An 18,509-nucleotide genomic window follows, 5' to 3' on the forward strand; every position below is an offset into this window, starting at 1 on the left:
TCCTCCCCCCACCCGTCGACCCTCCCCTCCCTCGCCCGCTTGATTTCGCCTGATGTTGACTTGATGGCCAGGACCGAAAAGGGGGTTTTGCCGAGCCCGGGGACCCGAGGGCCTCCCTGCCCCACGTTCCCCGGCGTCCGGGGGGAGGGGACGGTGAAACCGGCCCTAAGGCTCCGGCCAGAGCTGGCGCCGCGCCGTCGCCGGAGGGATCGACTCTGCTCCCGCCACCCCTCGAGCCCGGGCTGCCGCTAGCGACTCAGCGCGGTGGAAGCTGCCCGGGCCTCCCCCCCGCTCGCCCGCCCCGCCGCCGCCCGCGCCGTGGCGGGTGCCGCTGTCCCTCCGCTCGCTCGCTCGCTGTGCGGGAGGGAGCCCGGGAGTGCGCTTTTGTTCCTCCGAAGCGCCGCACGCCGAGGCCGTGGGTAGAAGCTTCTTTTGGACCCCGTGAGTTAGCCTGAAACCGTCTCTGGCCGGCTTGACTTTTGGCGTCCGGCGAGCCCCTCCCCGCGGTTATTCGACCTTTGACCAACCGCGGTAGTTGGTGAAGTTGCCGTCTGTTGGAGGCCGGTCGACCCCGTGCGTGCGGACCTTGCTCTTAGGGGTAGCCTTCTTAGAGCTGGTTTCACTGTTTCCTAAAGCTGAAGGGTGGAGCTGGGTTACCTTTGTGTTGTTTCTTTTTCAAATCACACCCACCTAAGGGTGCTCTGAGTTGAGGGTAAAGGGGGCGGGACTGTGGATTTTTAACGGTGTTTGATTTGAAAAGGATGGCATTACATGATGTGGGTGGTTTGCTCCCCACCTCTCTTCTCATTTTTCTTTTCAGTCCCCTTTTCCTTCCCCACCATCCTGGGTTTGGGTATTTGTCCTTCCATTGGGCAGTATTGCTTCTGGGGCGAGGACTGAAAGGCTAACTGTGACCAACCATTAAGCTGTGGAGTGGTTTTCTCCAAGTGAAGGAAACCCATCGTTTGAGACAAGTAAAACTGGATTCTGCAAGGACTTGGAACATGCATGACTGTAGGGATGACCTCTGAGCTGGCCAGAATGGACACATAAATGACCAGTAGGCCTTTGCAATCTTTTACATCTGTATTTGGAGACAGATCTAGGAAAAAAAGGACTCATGAAGGGAGTGTTGCAGATCAAATGGGCTCTGGACCTGATGGTCCACTCTCCTGGAATGTGCTATACCCTCGAACCTCGGTTGATAGCAAGTGATGTTGTCAGGCTGGCTCCCCAGGCACTCATTGTGATGTGTACTGTTAAAGTTGGGCAGATGCTGAAGCCTCTACTCCGTATGCAGTTTCCATATCATTCTGTGCATGATTTGAGTTAGATCTCCCAAAACTGGTGGGGAGCAAACGCCACACATGTATATGTGTAATATTTGAAAATAATACATTTGTAAGTTAAGGAGGTTTACATCAAAGTAAAACAAATTTTGAATATTAATAAAACACAACCATTGGGGTTCCCAGGAATTTTTGGCCTTTTTCCTGTGGTGCACTTTTTCTTTTAATTTGGTCTCCATTACAAAAGTCAACATTAATAAATTATGCAAACTTTTGTTTGTCACTCCACATGGAACTCTTGAAACCTAAATTTGAGTCTTTAACACTAACCCACTTATTGTCTGGTAGTTGTACATTGACAGCATGTCCATTGAATCTTATGTTCAAACATAGCAGAAAGTGCTCTTCTTCTTCCTAATTTGGTAAAGTACCCATTGGTCTTCAATGATGTGTCTTCATTTTGGGATCTAAAATTTAAGGGACATATTGGTGCTGCGCCTTCTGGTGGTTTTGCCGTGTTTGCAGTGAACCTCCTTAAACTGCATGTATATGTCACTGTTCCTTTGTATGTGTGTCTCTCTACCACATAACCCAGCACTTCTTTCCTCAGCCAAGTGGCTAGGGGCGAGCCTAGCCAAGATTTTACCTCCAATGGACGCAAGTTTCTTTGGTGAAGATCTCTCCTGAGAGTTCGGGACTAGCAGGAAGAAGCGAGGAAATTTCGCCCGTTTGGTTCTGTCGGATAGGTATTTATGGACTCGGTCTGTGTGAATGTAAGCTGTAATATTTAACTGCTGAGAACAGATATTTTTTTGCAAGTGGCATTGAATGGTTGACCAAAGCATACATGGTAAGAACTGCTAGCAAGGGGGATACGTTTTCTGCCCTAAAGGATTGTCTGCCTTTAGCTCTTAAGTTCTGTTGTACTGTAGAGAGGAGCTAGATTTGTTATGATTACTTCAGTTTAAAAAGTAGGTGAGATATGACTAGTCACATTATATATAAATCTGAAGCTTTGCATTTGATTTCATATTTTTATTTCATTATTTTAATTGGTAAGTATGTGTATAGAGTGTCACACGCAACCAGCATGGGTGTAGACTTCCATCCATTGACCAGCATGTTCACATTACAGATACGACGGGCGTGGTCACCTGCATGACCTCTCTGCGTACGATGCTGAGTACGCCACATGGAACCGAGACTACCAGCTGTCTGAAGAGGAGGCTCGGGTAGAGGCGCTGTGTGATGAAGAGAGGTATTTAGCCTTGCATACGGACTTGCTTGAGGAGGAGGCAAGGCAAGGTACTGCTCAAGAAAGACTTACTTCAGCCACACCCTTTTAAAATTTTAAGTATTTAAAAAGTTACTCCCATTCATTTTTTTATACTCACTCTTTCTGATATTATCTTGACAGTACCCAGTGGAATGGAAAAACAGGAGTCTTTGCGTTCTGAGAGGACCTCAGGATAGTTTATATGTAGAACCACAGAGAATTTTCCCAGCTTTTGAGGGCAGACTGGGATTTGAAAAACAAAAACAAAAAACAAAACTCTTTAACTGTTCTTCTTTAACAGTATTGTATGAATTAAAATCGATGTTCTTATCTTTGCCTTAATTATCTTTAATACAGTTCCTAACCCCAAAATTTCCTCAGCAGGAAGAAATTTTCCATAAAAGACGTGTATTCTGCTGTCTGTGGGTAAACACATACTGGCAAAAGTACATAACAATAGATACCAAGTGTGCATTTCCAGAAAAATTTTCTCCTCAAAAAGAGATTGAAAAAAGTGTGTTGTATGCTTTACTGATAGCTGCACTTTAGAAGTGTATGAAGTTTTTCTCAGTAAACGTCCATTTTTTGTTAATAAAATTCTCGTTTTTATTCAAGAGGAAGAATACAAAAGACTGAGTGAAGCGCTGGCAGAGGATGGGAACTACAGTGCCGTAGGGTTCACTTACGGCAGTGATTATTATGACCCATCAGAGCCCACGGAAGAGGAGGAGCCTTCAAAACAGAGAGGTGAGGGGAAAGGTAGCCTATCTCTTGTGGGCACTGACCACAGCATTGCTGGGACACTAGTAAGGTGCCTTTTGCTGGAACTAGGCTAGAAACTAGAAGATGAGTTTTGAGTGGTTTTGAAAGACAGCTCTGACTTTGATTAGCTACCTGGATTAGTTCCTCTTAGGGTGGGTCTCACCAAGTTCTTCAACCTGGCATTCATGTTTCTGCATTGAACACACACTCTTGTGTTAGTCACTGTTCTATTGCTGTGAAGAGAGAGCAGGACCAAAGGAAACTCTTATGAAAGAAAACATTTAACTGGGGGCTCGCTTATAGTTTCAGAGGCTTAGTTCATGATCATCATGGCAGGGAGCCTGCAGGCAGGCCCTGGAGCAGTAGCTGAGAACTACATTCTGATTCATAGGCAGAAAGTGAGGTACCCTGGGCTTGGCATGAGTTTTTGAAACCTCAAAGCCCACCACTAGGGACACACTTCCTCTAATAAGGTCACAACTCCTAATCCTTTTAATCCTTTCAAATAGTGTTGCTTCCTGGTGGCTAAGCATTCAAATATATGAGCTTATGGGAACTGTTCTTATTCAAACTACCACACTCCCATAGCATCAGTATCCATTTCGGGGTCACTGGAAAGTCAGTTTTGCCTAGGAGTCATTAATGTCCATCTCTTTCCTATGAACCTCTGCATAGCCTGTCCCCCACAGAAGTGTCCAGTAGAAAGATACCTGAGGGGCTGGTTACACCAAACACAAAGACAAGACTGTTAGTATAACATTAAATTTTGAAGCTAGTGCCCTCTCTAGGCTAATGTCCAACCTTTGAGCATGAAAAACAACAACAAAAAGAATGCTATCAAAAACTCCAAGCACTTACAGTGTAAGCTGAGTCCTTGGTCACTTCTGTGAGTCCTGAGAGCACCATTGTCACAGTAGGACATACTGATTGATTGTCAATAACAGTGATGTGAACTTCAGACCCTAAGGACAGGTCACTGACCATCAGGATATTTTGTTTGAACAAGAGGAAAACCTTTAACATTAGAAAGCCGTTCAGATACTTAAAATAAGAAACTGGATCACATCCTGCTGAGACTTAATGTCAGAGCTAAATCTGTTGGTGAACGTGAAGTGCAATCACAGCTGCATATTCAAACAAGATGCTGTCCCCGGTGTGTCCAGCAGCTGCACTAGCTCCACCCTACCCCGTCCCATCCACTGAGTGGTGTAGTAGAACAGCAGGCAAACAGACATGCATGCAGCCTTTCCTTCCTGCTCTTGTGCAGTCACACTCATCAGCTTATGGGCAAAGTATAACATGCACAGCTGCTGTGTGGACTGGCTCAAACTTTGCAAGTGTAGCTGGGACTGTGTTAGGAAAGTCTTGAGGAGCTACCTGCCTTCTGTGCTGAGAGAGAGGATGTGGGGAGAGGAGAGAGACTATGAATATGGATCCCTGGCTGGCCTGGCTTGTATCTCACTATGTAGACCAGGCTGGCCTGAAGTTTGTTTCAGTGCGTTTGCCTTCCAAGTGCTGGTATCTGCATTGGCTTCTAAAACTAATTGTCCCTCTGCTGGTATCTGCATTGGCTTCTAAAACTAATTGTCCCTCTAAGGGTGTGATGTGTTAGAAATCCTGCAGGTCTAAGAACTATAAACCCATTGATTTGTCTGGATCACATTATTTCTGCTCTACTTTGTTTTTGGTGTTTTGTTACCAGAAGGAGGAAATACATACTGTCACCATTTTCTAACTGAAGAATTTTGAAATGAAGAGAGAGGCTGTGTATTTCTTTTAAGATCACAGCAACTATCTTTAGAAAGGAGCACTGAACTCCTAACATCGTAGCCATTCCCACAGGCCAGGTGCCAGGTTTTTCCAAAGGCAGTTTCATTGGAACACAGCCATGCTCCTGCCTCATTTATTGCATACTCATGCTTCAGCAGAGTGTAATGGCAGGGGCAGAACTGTGTTGGTGGTCCCCCTCCACACTGTTTGCTGACCCACTGGTCTAGGCTTGGGTCCGTTGCAGGTTAGTACTGAGCAGAGTGGTGAATGCCAGTGTGGCTTCATAGGCTTCCTCTCACCATATGGTTCTTGGTATTTCATGCTGTTCTTTTCTTCATAAAATCATGTTCTTAGAACTTTACCATTTTCTTTCAGTATTGGGGATTGAACTGAACAGGTACTGAACCAGTGAGCTACAACCCCAGCCCCCTTCCAATTTTGGGACAGGGTCTCACTGAGTTGCCCAGGCTGGACTTGAACTTGTACTGTAGCCAAGATTGACCTTGAACTATTGGTCCCCCTGTCTCAGTCTCCCTGGTAGTTGGGAGTACAGGCTTTTGCCACCAGACCCAGCTGATGATTTTTTTTTTTTTTTAAATGGAAACAGGGCTTATCTGAAACTTACAGTGTGACTTTTTCTTTTTTAAAACTTGTACTAATTAGTAAAATACTATAAACTTAGTAGGATTCCGTTTGGAACCTAGTACCACTGATTGCAAAATTCAGTGTCACATACTAAGATATTTGGTTTTTCTGAGCCAGCAACATGTCTAAACATTTCTTGACATGCAAGATTTAAGTATTCTCATTATTGCTGAGCATTCAACCTTTCAGCACTAGCTTGGTGCACGTGTGCCTGTGTCGGTGACAGACAGTGTCCATGGCACACTGTGGTCAGCCTGGTCCTCCTCTCACACTTTCACCATTAATGATTGCTTTCTATTTCACACTTTGAGTGAAGTTTTTCTATGAATAATGGTCTGTATAAGAGTAAAATCTTTCAGCCATCTGCTCCAGAAGCTCTTTTAAATTGGTAATCACAGAGCTGACAAAATGGTTCGGCTGGTATAGCTGCTTGCCACCAAGCCTGGCAACATGAGTTCAATCCCTAGAACCCATGTGGTGGAAAAAGTGACTCCCACAGGTTGTCCTCTGACCTCTACACACATGGAATGGTATGCTCAGATGTACACTTAAACACAAAATAATGTAATTATAAAATTAATTGGTAACAATTTATGTGTTTGGTACCCTGGAATTCAGAAAAGGTGGTGTTTGGGACCTTGTCCAGTATACAGCGGACAAATGTTAAATGGACCACAATTAAAAAATAGAAATGGAAAAAATGCAACTGATTGCTTTTTTAAACATGCTGGTTTTCTTGAGTGCAGACAGTTTAATTGTTTTACAACTTGGTGATCATAATTGATTTTTCTAGACATTGATTACCTTGTGTTACTATCTGGGTTCCACAAAAACAGTTGGAGGATGCTTTTGATGCCAGTTAATGTGTCTGTGAAAGAGGTTCTGGGAAAAGCAAATGTAGCTCAGTGGCAGAGAAAGCCCTAAGCTAGGCAAGAAAATGACCTCTTCAGTACAAGACATACTAAGATACTGGGTCTATAGTAATGTCAGGAGGGAATAAGACTAAGAACAAGAAGTGGGTTGGTAGGTAAGAGCATTAGTTGCCCATCTGTGAGGACCCATGTAAAAAGCTAGGAATCAATAGCAAGAGTATCTATAATCCCAGCACTTCTTTGGGAGGTGGAGTAGAACGAGTATTTCTGGAAGTTTGTAGACCAGCAGCTAGTCTGAACACTGCAAAAAACAACAAAAATCCCGTTCCATGGTTGAAGGCAAGTACTGACATCCAAGATTAGCCTTTGATATCCACACATGCATGATAGCAAACCCATGCCCACATATACACACATACACCATCCCTACACACATGTGCACCATACACATTTACCACCCCCCAAAGTAAAAAATAATTTTTTTGGTGGGGGGGTACGTTTTGAGGCAGGATTTCTCTGTGGCTTTGGAGGCTGTCCTGGAACTAGCTCTTGTAGACCAGGCTGGTCTGAAACTCTCAGAGATCCACCTGCCTCTGCCTCCCCGAGTGCTGGGATTAAAGGTGTGTGCCACCACTGCCCAGCCAAAAACATTTTTTTTTTTTTTTTTTAAGAACATTTATTAAGTGTCTGCTAAACCTTGAGTGTTCTGCTCTAGGGAAGGTGGCCATGTGAGTTAGCTCCTTTACATCAGGGAAATGATCTGGACTTCATTGAAGCAGAGATGGAAAAGGACATAAGAGAAGCATTGCTCAGAATCCCAGGGTTCAGGCTAGATTTCAGATTACTACCTGCCCCCAAAACATGCTCTTTTGCTATACCACCACCACCAGCACTACCACCACCACTCCACCACCACCACTACCTCTTTGTTGTCCATGAACAGGGGAATGGGGAGAATGAAGTATAATGAGATAGAGCAGGAATGGAAGTGGTGGTGCAGAGGGAAGAGTCAGGAACAATCCACACTGTATCAGTGCCTGCTATTGGTGGGTCATCATGCTGCAGTTCTTATTTTTATTTGTTTGTTTGTTTGTTTGTTTTAACAGAAAAGAATGAGGCTGAAAACTTGGAAGAAAATGAAGAGCCTTTCATTGCCCCTTTAGGATTAAGTGTCCCGTCTGACGTGGAGCTGGTATGTGTGCTTCTTCACAAACTTCTGCACTGTGGCTTGTTGCTGTTCTTTGTGGAGCATGAGAGCACAGTAAAACATAGCCACTGTGTAGGTGCTTTGTTGTAGGAGAAATAGTATAGCCCGAGTACCTGTGAAGAAAACTGGGTGCCAGGTGTGATGGTGCATAGCTGTCATCTTGGGACTTGGTAGGCTAAGGCAGGAGGATCTCAAGTTCCAAGCCAGCCTGAACACCCTAAACTGGGACTCTATCTCAGAAAACAGAAGGCAGGGGAGGGGGATAATGGCTGGAGAGATGGCTCAGTAGTAGATTGCTTTCTTTCCTTGCAAAGGACCCTGGTTCAGTTCCCAGCAGCTACACAGGTGGCTAACAGCCTCCTGTACTCCAGTTACAGGGGATCACATACCCTTTGCAAGTTCTTACACACACACGGTACACATAACCTCATGAAGGTACGTACATGTACACATATATAAATACTGTACTTTTTAAGAACGTACACCTTAAAACAAGAAAAGGAAGAGGCAAGGAAATGAGAGAGTGGAAGTTCAGAATCAGCTCAGCACACCAGTGAGTTCTATTGGGTCTGTGTGGAGTTCTGTAGGAATCTCTTGTCAAGTCAGGGAAGGGCTGAAATGTTGCTGTCCACTTACAGATGTGAAAACAGTTGTGCTCAAGGCAGTCTTGCTTTCAGCAAAGTGCATGGTTCTGGCTTTGTCTAGTATGAATTGTGGAGGCACTTGGGTCCATGTGACGTGTCCAGGCTGCATGGAAGAGGAAACAGGTAGAACTCTCTGAATGCACCTACCTATCACTTGAGGTGCCAGTTTGGTGTTTTGTCTGATAAGCTATCTTGCCAGTCCCTTTTTAAATTAGTTTTGAGACAGTCTTGTGTAACTCAGGCTGGCCTCAGACTCCGTATGTTGCTTAGATTGGCCTTGAACTCCCATCCTCTCTACCTCCACCCCACCATGGTAGATATCAAGCATGTGCCTCCAGCCCAGCATTTCTGTCATGTTTGGGAAGGGTTCCTAAGGGTTTATGCTCAGGGAAATGTGCTTGCTTTGACATTATTCTCACTCAGTGGCAAGTGTCAGAGGTATAAAGGTTCCAAGGTTTGTGCTTGTCACAGGAGGACAAACAATAGACACCATAACCCACCCACAGTGACAGCACCTCTGACACACTCTCCACCCTTGGTAGTGGCCATCCTCGGTTCAACATGGACTACAGGCTCTTTCCTGCATCATATGAGGGAATGTGGTGCCTGGCACTTCCTTTTGACATCTTTTACAAATCTGGGTAGGAATTTCTAATTATGTTTGCCATGGTTAGAACTGAACATGTTTACCTGAAGAGCTAATGTCCTAAGTATTACATTAATATATATCCTTGTTTTTTGTTTGTTTGTTTGTTTGTTTTAAGATTCATTTTAAATTATGCTATCTGTGTGGGGGTTTGTATACATGAGTGAAGATGCCCACAAAGGCCAAAAAGAGGGTGTGAGAGATCCTCCGGAGCTAGTTACATGCATTTGGGGTTTGCACAAAGTGGGTTGGTGCTGAGAATCAAGCCCGGGTCCCTGGAAGAGCAGCAAGAGCTCTTAATTGATGAGCTATCTCTCCAGTCCCATATTCTTGTTTTGATATATACTGTTTCTGCACATTCCAAAGTACACTATTCTTCATCAGAGGCCCATTGAAATTGAGCCTTAGAAACTATTTGCTGCATTACCTGTGGTTTTTTTGATTTTTGGGTTTTTTTTTTGTTGTTGTTGTTTTTGTTTTGTTTTGTTTTGTTTTGTTTTTTCGAGACAGGGCTTCTCTGTGGCTTTGGAGGCTGTCCTGGAACTAGCTCTTGTAGACCATGCTGGTCTCGAACTCACAAGTGCTGGGATTAAAGGCATGTGCCACCAACGCCTGGCGCATTACCTGTATTTTATACTAAATAATTTTAAGCTTAATTGTGGATTCCATTTCCCCTTCCCCAATTTTTTTGGTTTTGTTTTTTGAGACAGAGTCTCTCTACTTAGCCCTGACTGTCCTGGAACCCCTTATGTAGACCCTTACTGTCCAGGAACTCACAGAAATCTGTCTGTCTCTACCTTCCAAGTGGGATTAAAGGTGTGCATCGTCACACTTGTCTGCTTAATTTGTTTTCCTTATGTGTGTTGGGGGATGTGCATTGTACACATATGTGCAGGTGAGTAGGGAGGCCAGAAGAGGACATCAGATTCCCCTGTAAATAGAGTTACAGGCTAGTGTGTGTATGAGCCTGCCAGCAAAGGTGCTGGGATTCAAACTTGGGTCCTCTTCAAGAACAGTATGTGTTCTTAACAATGAACTATCTCTCCAGCCTCTCCCTTTTTGGGGGGTGGGGTGAGGTGGGGGGGCCTCTGATGAAGAATAATGTACTTTGGAATGTGCAGAAACAGTATATATCAAAACAAGAATATGGGACTGGAGAGATAGCTCATCAATTAAGAGCTCTTGCTGCTCTTCCAGGGACCCGGGCTTGATTCTCCGCACCAACCTACTTTGTGCAAACCCCAAATGCAAACCCCAAACTTAAATGTGGTAAGCTGACCTTAAACATGTGATTCTATTTCTTCTTCTCTATCTCCCAAGTGTGAAGTCATTTGTGTGCTTATGTACTCCTGCAGGTAGAGGCTAGAGGTCAGCCTTGGGTGTCATTTTTCAGGAGCTATTCACCTTATTTGTTGAGAAAAGGGTATTTCACTGAGACCCAGGAGTCATCTATTGAGGTACTTTGGGTAGCCTCAAACCCTAGGGCTTCTTCATCCTGTCTCCCCAGCTCTGGTAGTACAGACACATGCCACCACGCCCAGCTTCTCACCTGAGTGCTAGGAGTTGAACTCAAGTCCTCATGCTTGTACAATTAGCTCATCATCGACTCAGCCTTCTCCTCAGCCCTTTGATTTTGACACAAAAAGGTTTTGTTCTTTTTTAAGTGTCTGTTCAGGTAAAAATACAAAGGTACAATAGGATGTTGATGGCTTAGCTCCTGTTGTGAGATGTAACAGCTGTGTAGTCTCAACGTAAGCATCACTAAGCAGTTAATAGTTACCTTGAACCCACAGACAGTTAAGGGAGTCTTGTTTTGTTGCCACAGTTCTCCAGTATCAAGGTTTGAGAGCTCCCCGAGTCCTTGGCTGAGTGTCTGCTTTGTTTTTTTGTTTTTTTGTTTTTTTTTTTAAACGGAAAAAACTCAGCTATGTCAGTATCTCACTCTTCTCAGTTGTGGCTTTAGGCATTCATTGGGTAAATCATTCAACTGTGGAGTGTTGATGGTAATGTACTGTGTAGTTCATGTAGCCTTTGTGGTGTTGATGGGGAATGAGAGGGGACAGTATCAGCACAGTTCTGGTTGGTGATCAGCCCTGGGTGGTGGATTGGTTACAAGCATGAGTGTTGCTGTGGCAGCTGGGGGGGGGGGCAGACCCTGACCTGGAAGGTTGAGTTGGGCGTGGGTAAGGAGGCAGGAGCTCTCAGAGCGCTTGGTTTACACCAGCTGTTGGGTGAGAATCTAGTGAACACAAGGACCTGGGGTCACTGCTTGCTTCCTGCTGCACACCTGCCAGCCAGCATATCACCATGACTGATTCTACAGCCCCTGGTCCACACCTGCTTCTAGACTCAAGCTCCTTGGTTTTTAGGATTTGGTTTTTCTAGTACCTTTATGGGTGTGTCTTTTTGTTCGAAGGAAAGAAAACCGGAAAGACCTGTTTTTCCTCCCAATATGTATTTATGCATCATGTGTCCCAACACTCATGTGTCCCTTTTCTATATACTCATAACCCTATGTCTTGCTTGTCCTGAGTCCCACACATGCGTCAGCTACCTGCTGTGGTTAGCTGTGTTGCCTGCCCTGTAGAGCCCTGTAATACATGGTGTGAAGTACAGAGTCCTTTGCTCAGTCCATCTTTTCAACCAATCCTGGATCCCAAGACAAAGGCAGACATGGCTGTCCGCACCTAGTCTGATGGTTCCTGAGAGCAAATGTCTGCCAGGTACTCATGACCTTATGGGCTTGCCTGTGGGCTAGCACTGCATTTTACTGGGTTCTGTCACCCACCACTGGTCATGCCTAGTGGCCCAGAAGTTTTGGAAAAGGAGACAGGGGTTTTGTTAGCTGTTATGTGCAACATTTTAGTCTGTTACGAGACAGTAGACACTTCCTGTGGACATGCCATGTCCTGCCCTGTGCCAGCACATCTCTGTGCTTGTCTGTATTCCTCACTTGAAAATCCCAGTCACTATGAAATAGGAGAAACCCTGGGCTCTGAGAGCTGGGGCTCTGAAGCTTGGCTCTTCTGAGTGTTGAATAGCTTTGTTGTCCATTTATCTCTGAAAAAAAAGAGGGGCCCTGTGGATGCTACTTTATTTAGCACTGGGTCTTGTATCTATGATTCTCCAGGTAATTTCCATGTCCTGCAAAGTCCTGTGTCTCTCTCCTCCACAGGGTTCTGAAGCTTGGTTTGTGAGAGTTCTTTCCCACTCCCAATTGATGGGAAAGGTTTTGCTGCATCTTCTAGTTCTTTGATGGTTTTGTTTGTGTCTGTTGTGTGACTAATCTGGTGCTTATTTTGACCTAAGGACATAGTGTTTCTTTTCTTTCTCACTGGGACTGGGATTTCCAAGTGAGGAATATGGATGGACATGCACAGACCCCTGACCTCATTACTCATCACCCCTAATTACTGCCTTCTTCCTGAACCATCTCTTACTGTGCCACTGCTGAATCTTTCCAGAACTTCTCAGAGCTCTTTGGAAATCCATCCTTGTGGACTTCCTGACCCGTGGCTGTCACTTCCCCACTTCCCAGTCCTTACTCTGAGTTTAGGGCTGGCCACACTGATGGAGTTTCCAGGGAGAATGGCTCTCAACATAGGACTTAGGTGTAGATGAGAGCGAAGAACATTTTCCTTCTGCTGTATAGGTTTTATGACATGGTTACTTAACATGTTTGCTAGTTTGAAGTTTTTCTTTGTTTGCAGATTGAAGAGGGTTGTTTGTTTGGGGCTCATGTGTGATTATCTAGTGCCAGAGTTCAAACTCAGGGCCTCATGCATGCTAAGCATATGCTCTGCCATTGCGTTGTACCCTAGTCCTTATTAACTATTTTTGTTGTTGTTTTGGGTTTTTGTTTTTGTGGAGGCGGGATGTTTGTTTTTGAGATATGGTTTATTGTATGGCCTTGGCTAGCCTGGAATTCATAGAGATCCTGGCTCTGCTGAATGCTGGAATCAGAAGCATATGCTACACACCTGGCTTACTAAGTGTATTTTAAAATAGCGTTCTGTAGTGCTGGAATGGTAATGGTGGTCTAAAATGAAAGAGTTTAAGATCTGCCTAGTAAAGATGCAAAGAAGCTGATGTAGTTCCTGATACTGTGATAAAGTACCCTGACAGAGGCAACTTCAATGAGGGTTTATTCTCACTCACAGTCCTGGCAGGGAAGTCCAGGTGGCAGGAGCTTGAAGCAGTTGGTCATATCACATTCCTATTCAGGAACAGAGAGGAATGAATGCATGCTCCTGCTCAACTTATAGGGTCCAAGGTCCAAGCCAGGGAATGGTGCTGCCCACAGTGGGCAGGTCTTCCCACCTCAGCAACCAATCAAGATAATCCCTAATAGGCATGCCCAGAGGCCCATCTCTGAGATAATACTAGATTCTGTCAAGTTGACAATTAGAATTAACCATTATAAATGGCTTTCTTCAGAAGAAATAGTCTTTATTATCCTGGTAGCAGATCTTAAGTTATATTCATAAGATACTTTGGGGCTGTCTCAGCAGGTGAAAGCACTTGCCCTGGAGCCTGGCATCCTGAGTTTTATTCCTTAGACCCATGTGGTAGAAGAGAACTGACTCCTGCAAATTGTCCTCTGACCTCCACAAAAATACACCCACACACATACAGAACATAAAAGTGTGTAGGAAAAAAAAAAAAACCAAGGTGCTTTGTTTTTGTGCAATGATTGGTGCTGTGTTTGAACTACTATAGTCACAATGTTATCACAGTAGTTGCTTTTAAATCATTGAGGCCAACAAGTTGACTTGGTCCACTAAGAGCCTGTATGGTGAGACCATGCCTGCCTTTATGGGCAGTGCTGAAGTGATCCTTGATCCTTGGCATGTTTATAGAATGCTCTGTTTTACAAATAAATCTTTGTGTTAAGCCAGTGCTGTTGGGAATCTGGATCAGGGCTCATGTCCCAGTACACTCAGATTTCCTTTAACATGGAACCTAGTTCATTCCGAGAGCCAAATAACTGAAACTGTAAACATTTCTCTGTTTTCTGCCATCAGTGTGGAGGTCAGAGGACAGCTTGGGGGAGTCAGTTCTTCCACCATGTGGATTCTAGGAATTGAATTCAAGTCATCAGGCTTAGCAGCAGACAACTTTACCCACTAAGCCAATTCATTAGTTCTGACATTTCTCCTTTTTAAAGTGAGGGGGAAAGTATTAATTAGAAACTAAACTTGAGAAATGAAGCTACTTTTATTTTACGAAGGATGAAGTCCTGAAGTTACATAAGCATTTTAATATTGGGGGAGGGAAGTTCTTTTCTTTTAAGACAGTTTTCTCTGTAGCTTTGGAAGCTGTCCTGGAACTCACTCAGTAGACCAGACAGACTGGCCTTGAACTCAAAGAGATCCACCTGTCTCTGCTTCCCATGTGCTGGGATTAAAGGTGTGGGCCACCACACCTGACTACATCTTGAAGTCTTAACCACCCATCCTTAGTGAGAATAATTTCTAGTCTTTTTTTTTTTCTATGTAGTTTTCTAATGTCTTCTCTTTTTTAACATTAAAAATATTGTACATTTGTTTATTTTGGGGTTTGAGGAGCACACATGTGCCATAATACACATGGAGGTCAGAGGGCAGCTCTCAGTAGTTAGTTCTCTCCTTCCACCACATAGATTCTAGTAATTGAGTTCAGGTTGTCAGAGATGGTGTCAAGCATATTCACCTTCTGAACTACCCTTTAACCTTAAAATGTCTTCTTTCTTTTTTTTTTTTTTCTCGCTCTCTTTTTTTTTTTTTTGTTTTTGTTTTTGTTTTTGTTTTGTTTTTCGAGACAGGGTTTCTCTGTGTAGCTTTGGAGCCTATCCTGGCACTCGCTATGGAGACCAGGCTGGCCTCGAACTCACAGAGATCCGCCTGCCTCTGCCTCCCGAGTGCTGGGATTAAAGGCGTGTGCCACTAACGCCCGGCTTAAAATATCTTATTTCTTAATTTGGGACAGTAAAACCAGGCTCTTTCTTTCTTTTTTTAAATGATGGGTTTTCTGTTCTTTTTTTTTTTCCAAAGATTTTTATTTATTTATTATTTACACAGTGTTTTCTACTGCATGTATTGCTATAGGCCAGAAAGCCCTTTCTCATTACAGATCTCATTACCGATGCTTGTGAGCCACCATGTAGTTGCTGGGAATTGAACTCAGGATCGCTGGAAGAGCAGCCAGTGCTCTTAACCTCTGACCCATCTCTCCAGCTTCACGCTGTTTCTTTTAGTTAAAGCATGTAACCTATTTTTATGCACACATGAATATACCATACGCTCTGACCACAGACTGTTTTCCCCTAGCCACCAACAGCCAAAATGCATGCCATCATCGAGCGCACAGCCAATTTCGTGTGCAAACAGGGAGCACAGTTTGAGATAATGCTGAAGGCCAAGCAAGCACGAAACTCACAGTTTGACTTCCTGCGGTTTGATCACTACCTCAACCCCTACTACAAATTCATCCAGAAATCCATGAAGGAAGGACGGTACACGGTGCTGGCAGAAAACAAGAATGAGGAGAAGAAAAGTATGTGGATCTGTCCTGGCTTCTCGGGGTGGGGAGGATGGCCTGGCAATACAAAGGTGCCTGTTCTCAGGAATGTGACTGAAATCCAGGCTTGAGTTCTTAGGCGCCTGTGAACTGCTGATTATTCTTTCAGGCACACTGTTTTCAATCCTTTTTACAGATGGTTGGAATACACTTAAATACCGATGCTAGCCAAGCAGTCACCTATGCTGCAAATGTGTCCTCTCATTTTGGCAGCTTAACAGTCTGCAAAGGAGAGTTTCTTCACTCTCAAATGCATGTGCTTGCATCATAGCACTGGGGCAGGAAGTTAAATCCTGCTCGTTCACAAAATAAAGGCGGATGTTTCTTTTGTCTTGGACTGCCTATCTGAAACTGTCAAGTGTCTCCATTCCAGTTGTCTCCTTTTTGAGTGACACCAGGAGCAAGTCTCCCTAGCCATGTCTTCCCATCCCACACCCTTGCACCATCAAGAAACACCCTGCCATAGAGCTGCACCTCCAGCCCGGCTGTAGAAATCTTACCTGTATATTTTATCTATCCCACCTTGGTAGTGGTTTTGGAATTTAGTTGTTTTTAATTTGTTTCCTGTTGGTAATGTTTTGCTTTCATGAATTTTCATTAGTGACGAAGTTTTTTGCCCTTTTGAAAGTAAAAACCTATTACAGCACTCCAGTAAATGCCGGAGGGAGGCTATGAGGTGGGCAAGATGGCACTCTTTCCCTTTCTTTTTTTTAGATTTATTTATTTATTCTGTATACAGTGTTCTGTCTGCAAGTAAGCCTGCAGGTCAGAAGAGGGCACCGGATCTCATTACAGATGGTTGTGAGTCACCATGTGGTTGCTGGGAATTGAACTCAAGACCTCAGGAAGAGCAGCCAGTGCTCTTTTTTTGTTTGTTTGTTTGTTTTGTTTTTTGAGATAGGGTTTCTCTGTGGCTTTGGAGGCTGTCCTGGACCTAGCTCTTGTAGACCAGGCTGGTCTTGAACTTGCAGAGATCCCAAGTGCTGGCATTAAAGGCGTGTGCCACCACCGCCCAGCCCGCAGCCAGTGCTCTTAACCTCTGAGCCATCTCTCCAGCCCTGGTGGCACTCTTTCCTATCTGGCTTTTTTTCTAAACATCTTATATAACCATAAGGAATATTCCCCCGTGGGCTTTGTATGCAGATAGCCAAGAAAAAGCCATGCAGGACTCTGCCCTGTCTGCTTTCAAGTGTTTCCACAACTCATTTGTTCATTCCCTTCCCTCCTTTCCCCTCTCTTTATTCCTGTCCTCTTCCCCTCTCTCACTAAGGAGACCCCACTGTCTCAAACTCAGATAGATCCACCTGCCTCTAGCTCCCACGTGCTGTGATTAAAAGCATATGCCGCCATATCCAGCCTAAAAGGGGAATTGTAGGGGAACCTGTAGCCAGCCCCTAAGCAGGCATGACTACAGGTTCCCCTACAATCTCCTTTAATTTTTCCTTATTTATGTTGTGTGTATGGGTCCATTCAAGCCATGGCAAACTTTGTGAGGTTGAGAGAATGGCTTGCAGAAGTTAGTTCTCTGCTTCTACCATGTGGATTCTAGGGAATCAAACTTAATGGGAAAAAAGAAAGAAGACGAGTTTGTCTGTCTTTTTATCGGTTTGTTTGCTTAAGATTTATTTTTATATGACCGGGCAGTGGTGATGCATGCCTTTCATCTCAGCACTTGAGAGGTAGAGGCAGACAAATCTCTGAGTTAGCCTATAGAGCAAGTTCCAGGACAGCCCAGGCTTCACAGAGAAACTGTCTTGAAAAACAAGCAAAAAGGAAAAAAGAAAAATTTCTGTTTTATTTACATGTATGTGCTTGTGTCTTTGTGATATTTGCACATTCATTTGGGTACTTGTGGAGACCAGCATTTTGAGTCCCCTGGAGCTAAAGTCACAGGCAGCTGTGAGCACCCTGTACAGGTCCTCTAGAAGAACAACAAATGCTCATAACTGCTAAGCCTTCTCTAAGCCCATGTTTAGTTTGGTCTTTGAAACTATGTCTCAAGTAGCCCATATTATCCTTGAACTCTGATCCTCTTACTTCTACTTCCCAAGTGCTAGGATTAATTACAAGCATCTGCCACCATACCCAGTCTTTAAATATGATTTTAATGAGCATATTTATAGAATACAATGATAATTTAATACATGTAAATAATTAAATCAAACCAAAACAAAATGTTTTGTTTTGTTTTGTTTTTTTAAATAGAATCTCAAGCTAGCTTGAGATTTGTGGCTGTCCTCCTGCCTCGGCCTCTCAAATACTGGGGTTACAGATGTGAGCCATCATACCTGGTAGCCAACATCTTGAATTCAATTGCAGAGTCTGGGTCTACCTCTGACAATGAAGACGAAGATGAGGAGGAGGATGGGAGTTACCTGCACCCGTCTCTCTTTGCTTCCAAGAAGAGCAGCCGCCTGGAAGAGCTGATGAAGGTCTGTATCTTCTCACTAGGCTGTATGTTTACACTATCACAAATCACTGCTCATTTATGTTTGGAAACACAAAGCTTGCCATTTCCTGTGGTACAGCTGTATCTTGTTTGTTTTCACTGAGGTGTCTGCATGTCTGTGTTCCATGTGGTGAAGAATATTTGTTTACCTACATCCCCACATTATAGGTTGCACAAGCAAAAGATTATTGTCTTATTTATAAATAGTGTTGGTGAAGACTTAGGAGTTGTTCTGTTATGTAGATTAGAATTAGGATCAGATTTTCTAGGCTTTTTGTTTTGTTTTGGGGTTTTGTTTTGTTCCGGGTTTGTTTGCATTTTTTTGTTGTTGTTTTTTTGGGTTTTCAAGACAGGGTTTGGTTTCTCTGTGTAGCTCTGGCTGCCCTGGAAT

The 18,509-nt window shown here is 44.0% G+C and overlaps 1 protein-coding gene across 12 annotated transcripts in view; it reads left to right on the top strand.

The window, feature by feature from the left end:
• Positions 1 to 18,509, top strand: part of Sfswap (splicing factor SWAP) — a 70,707-nt gene that overhangs the window by 375 nt on the left and 51,823 nt on the right. For 6 of the 12 annotated variants that reach the window (XM_035443353.1, XM_035443356.1, XM_035443355.1 and 3 more), the window contains exons 2-6: positions 2,425 to 2,594; positions 3,181 to 3,312; positions 7,721 to 7,806; positions 15,420 to 15,645; positions 17,875 to 18,101. In XM_035443353.1, coding sequence (XP_035299244.1) covers positions 2,425 to 2,594; positions 3,181 to 3,312; positions 7,721 to 7,806; positions 15,420 to 15,645; positions 17,875 to 18,101 — 841 coding nt within the window. Of the gene's footprint in view, positions 2,036 to 2,424; positions 2,595 to 3,180; positions 3,313 to 7,720; positions 7,807 to 15,419; positions 15,646 to 17,874; positions 18,102 to 18,509 lie in introns of all 12 variants that reach the window. The other 6 variants (XM_027413834.2, XM_027413831.2, XM_027413835.2 and 3 more) reach the window with 3 other exon arrangements.

This window comes from Cricetulus griseus, chromosome 4, assembly GCF_003668045.3.
Source record: "Cricetulus griseus strain 17A/GY chromosome 4, alternate assembly CriGri-PICRH-1.0, whole genome shotgun sequence".
NCBI lineage: Eukaryota > Metazoa > Chordata > Mammalia > Rodentia > Cricetidae > Cricetulus > Cricetulus griseus.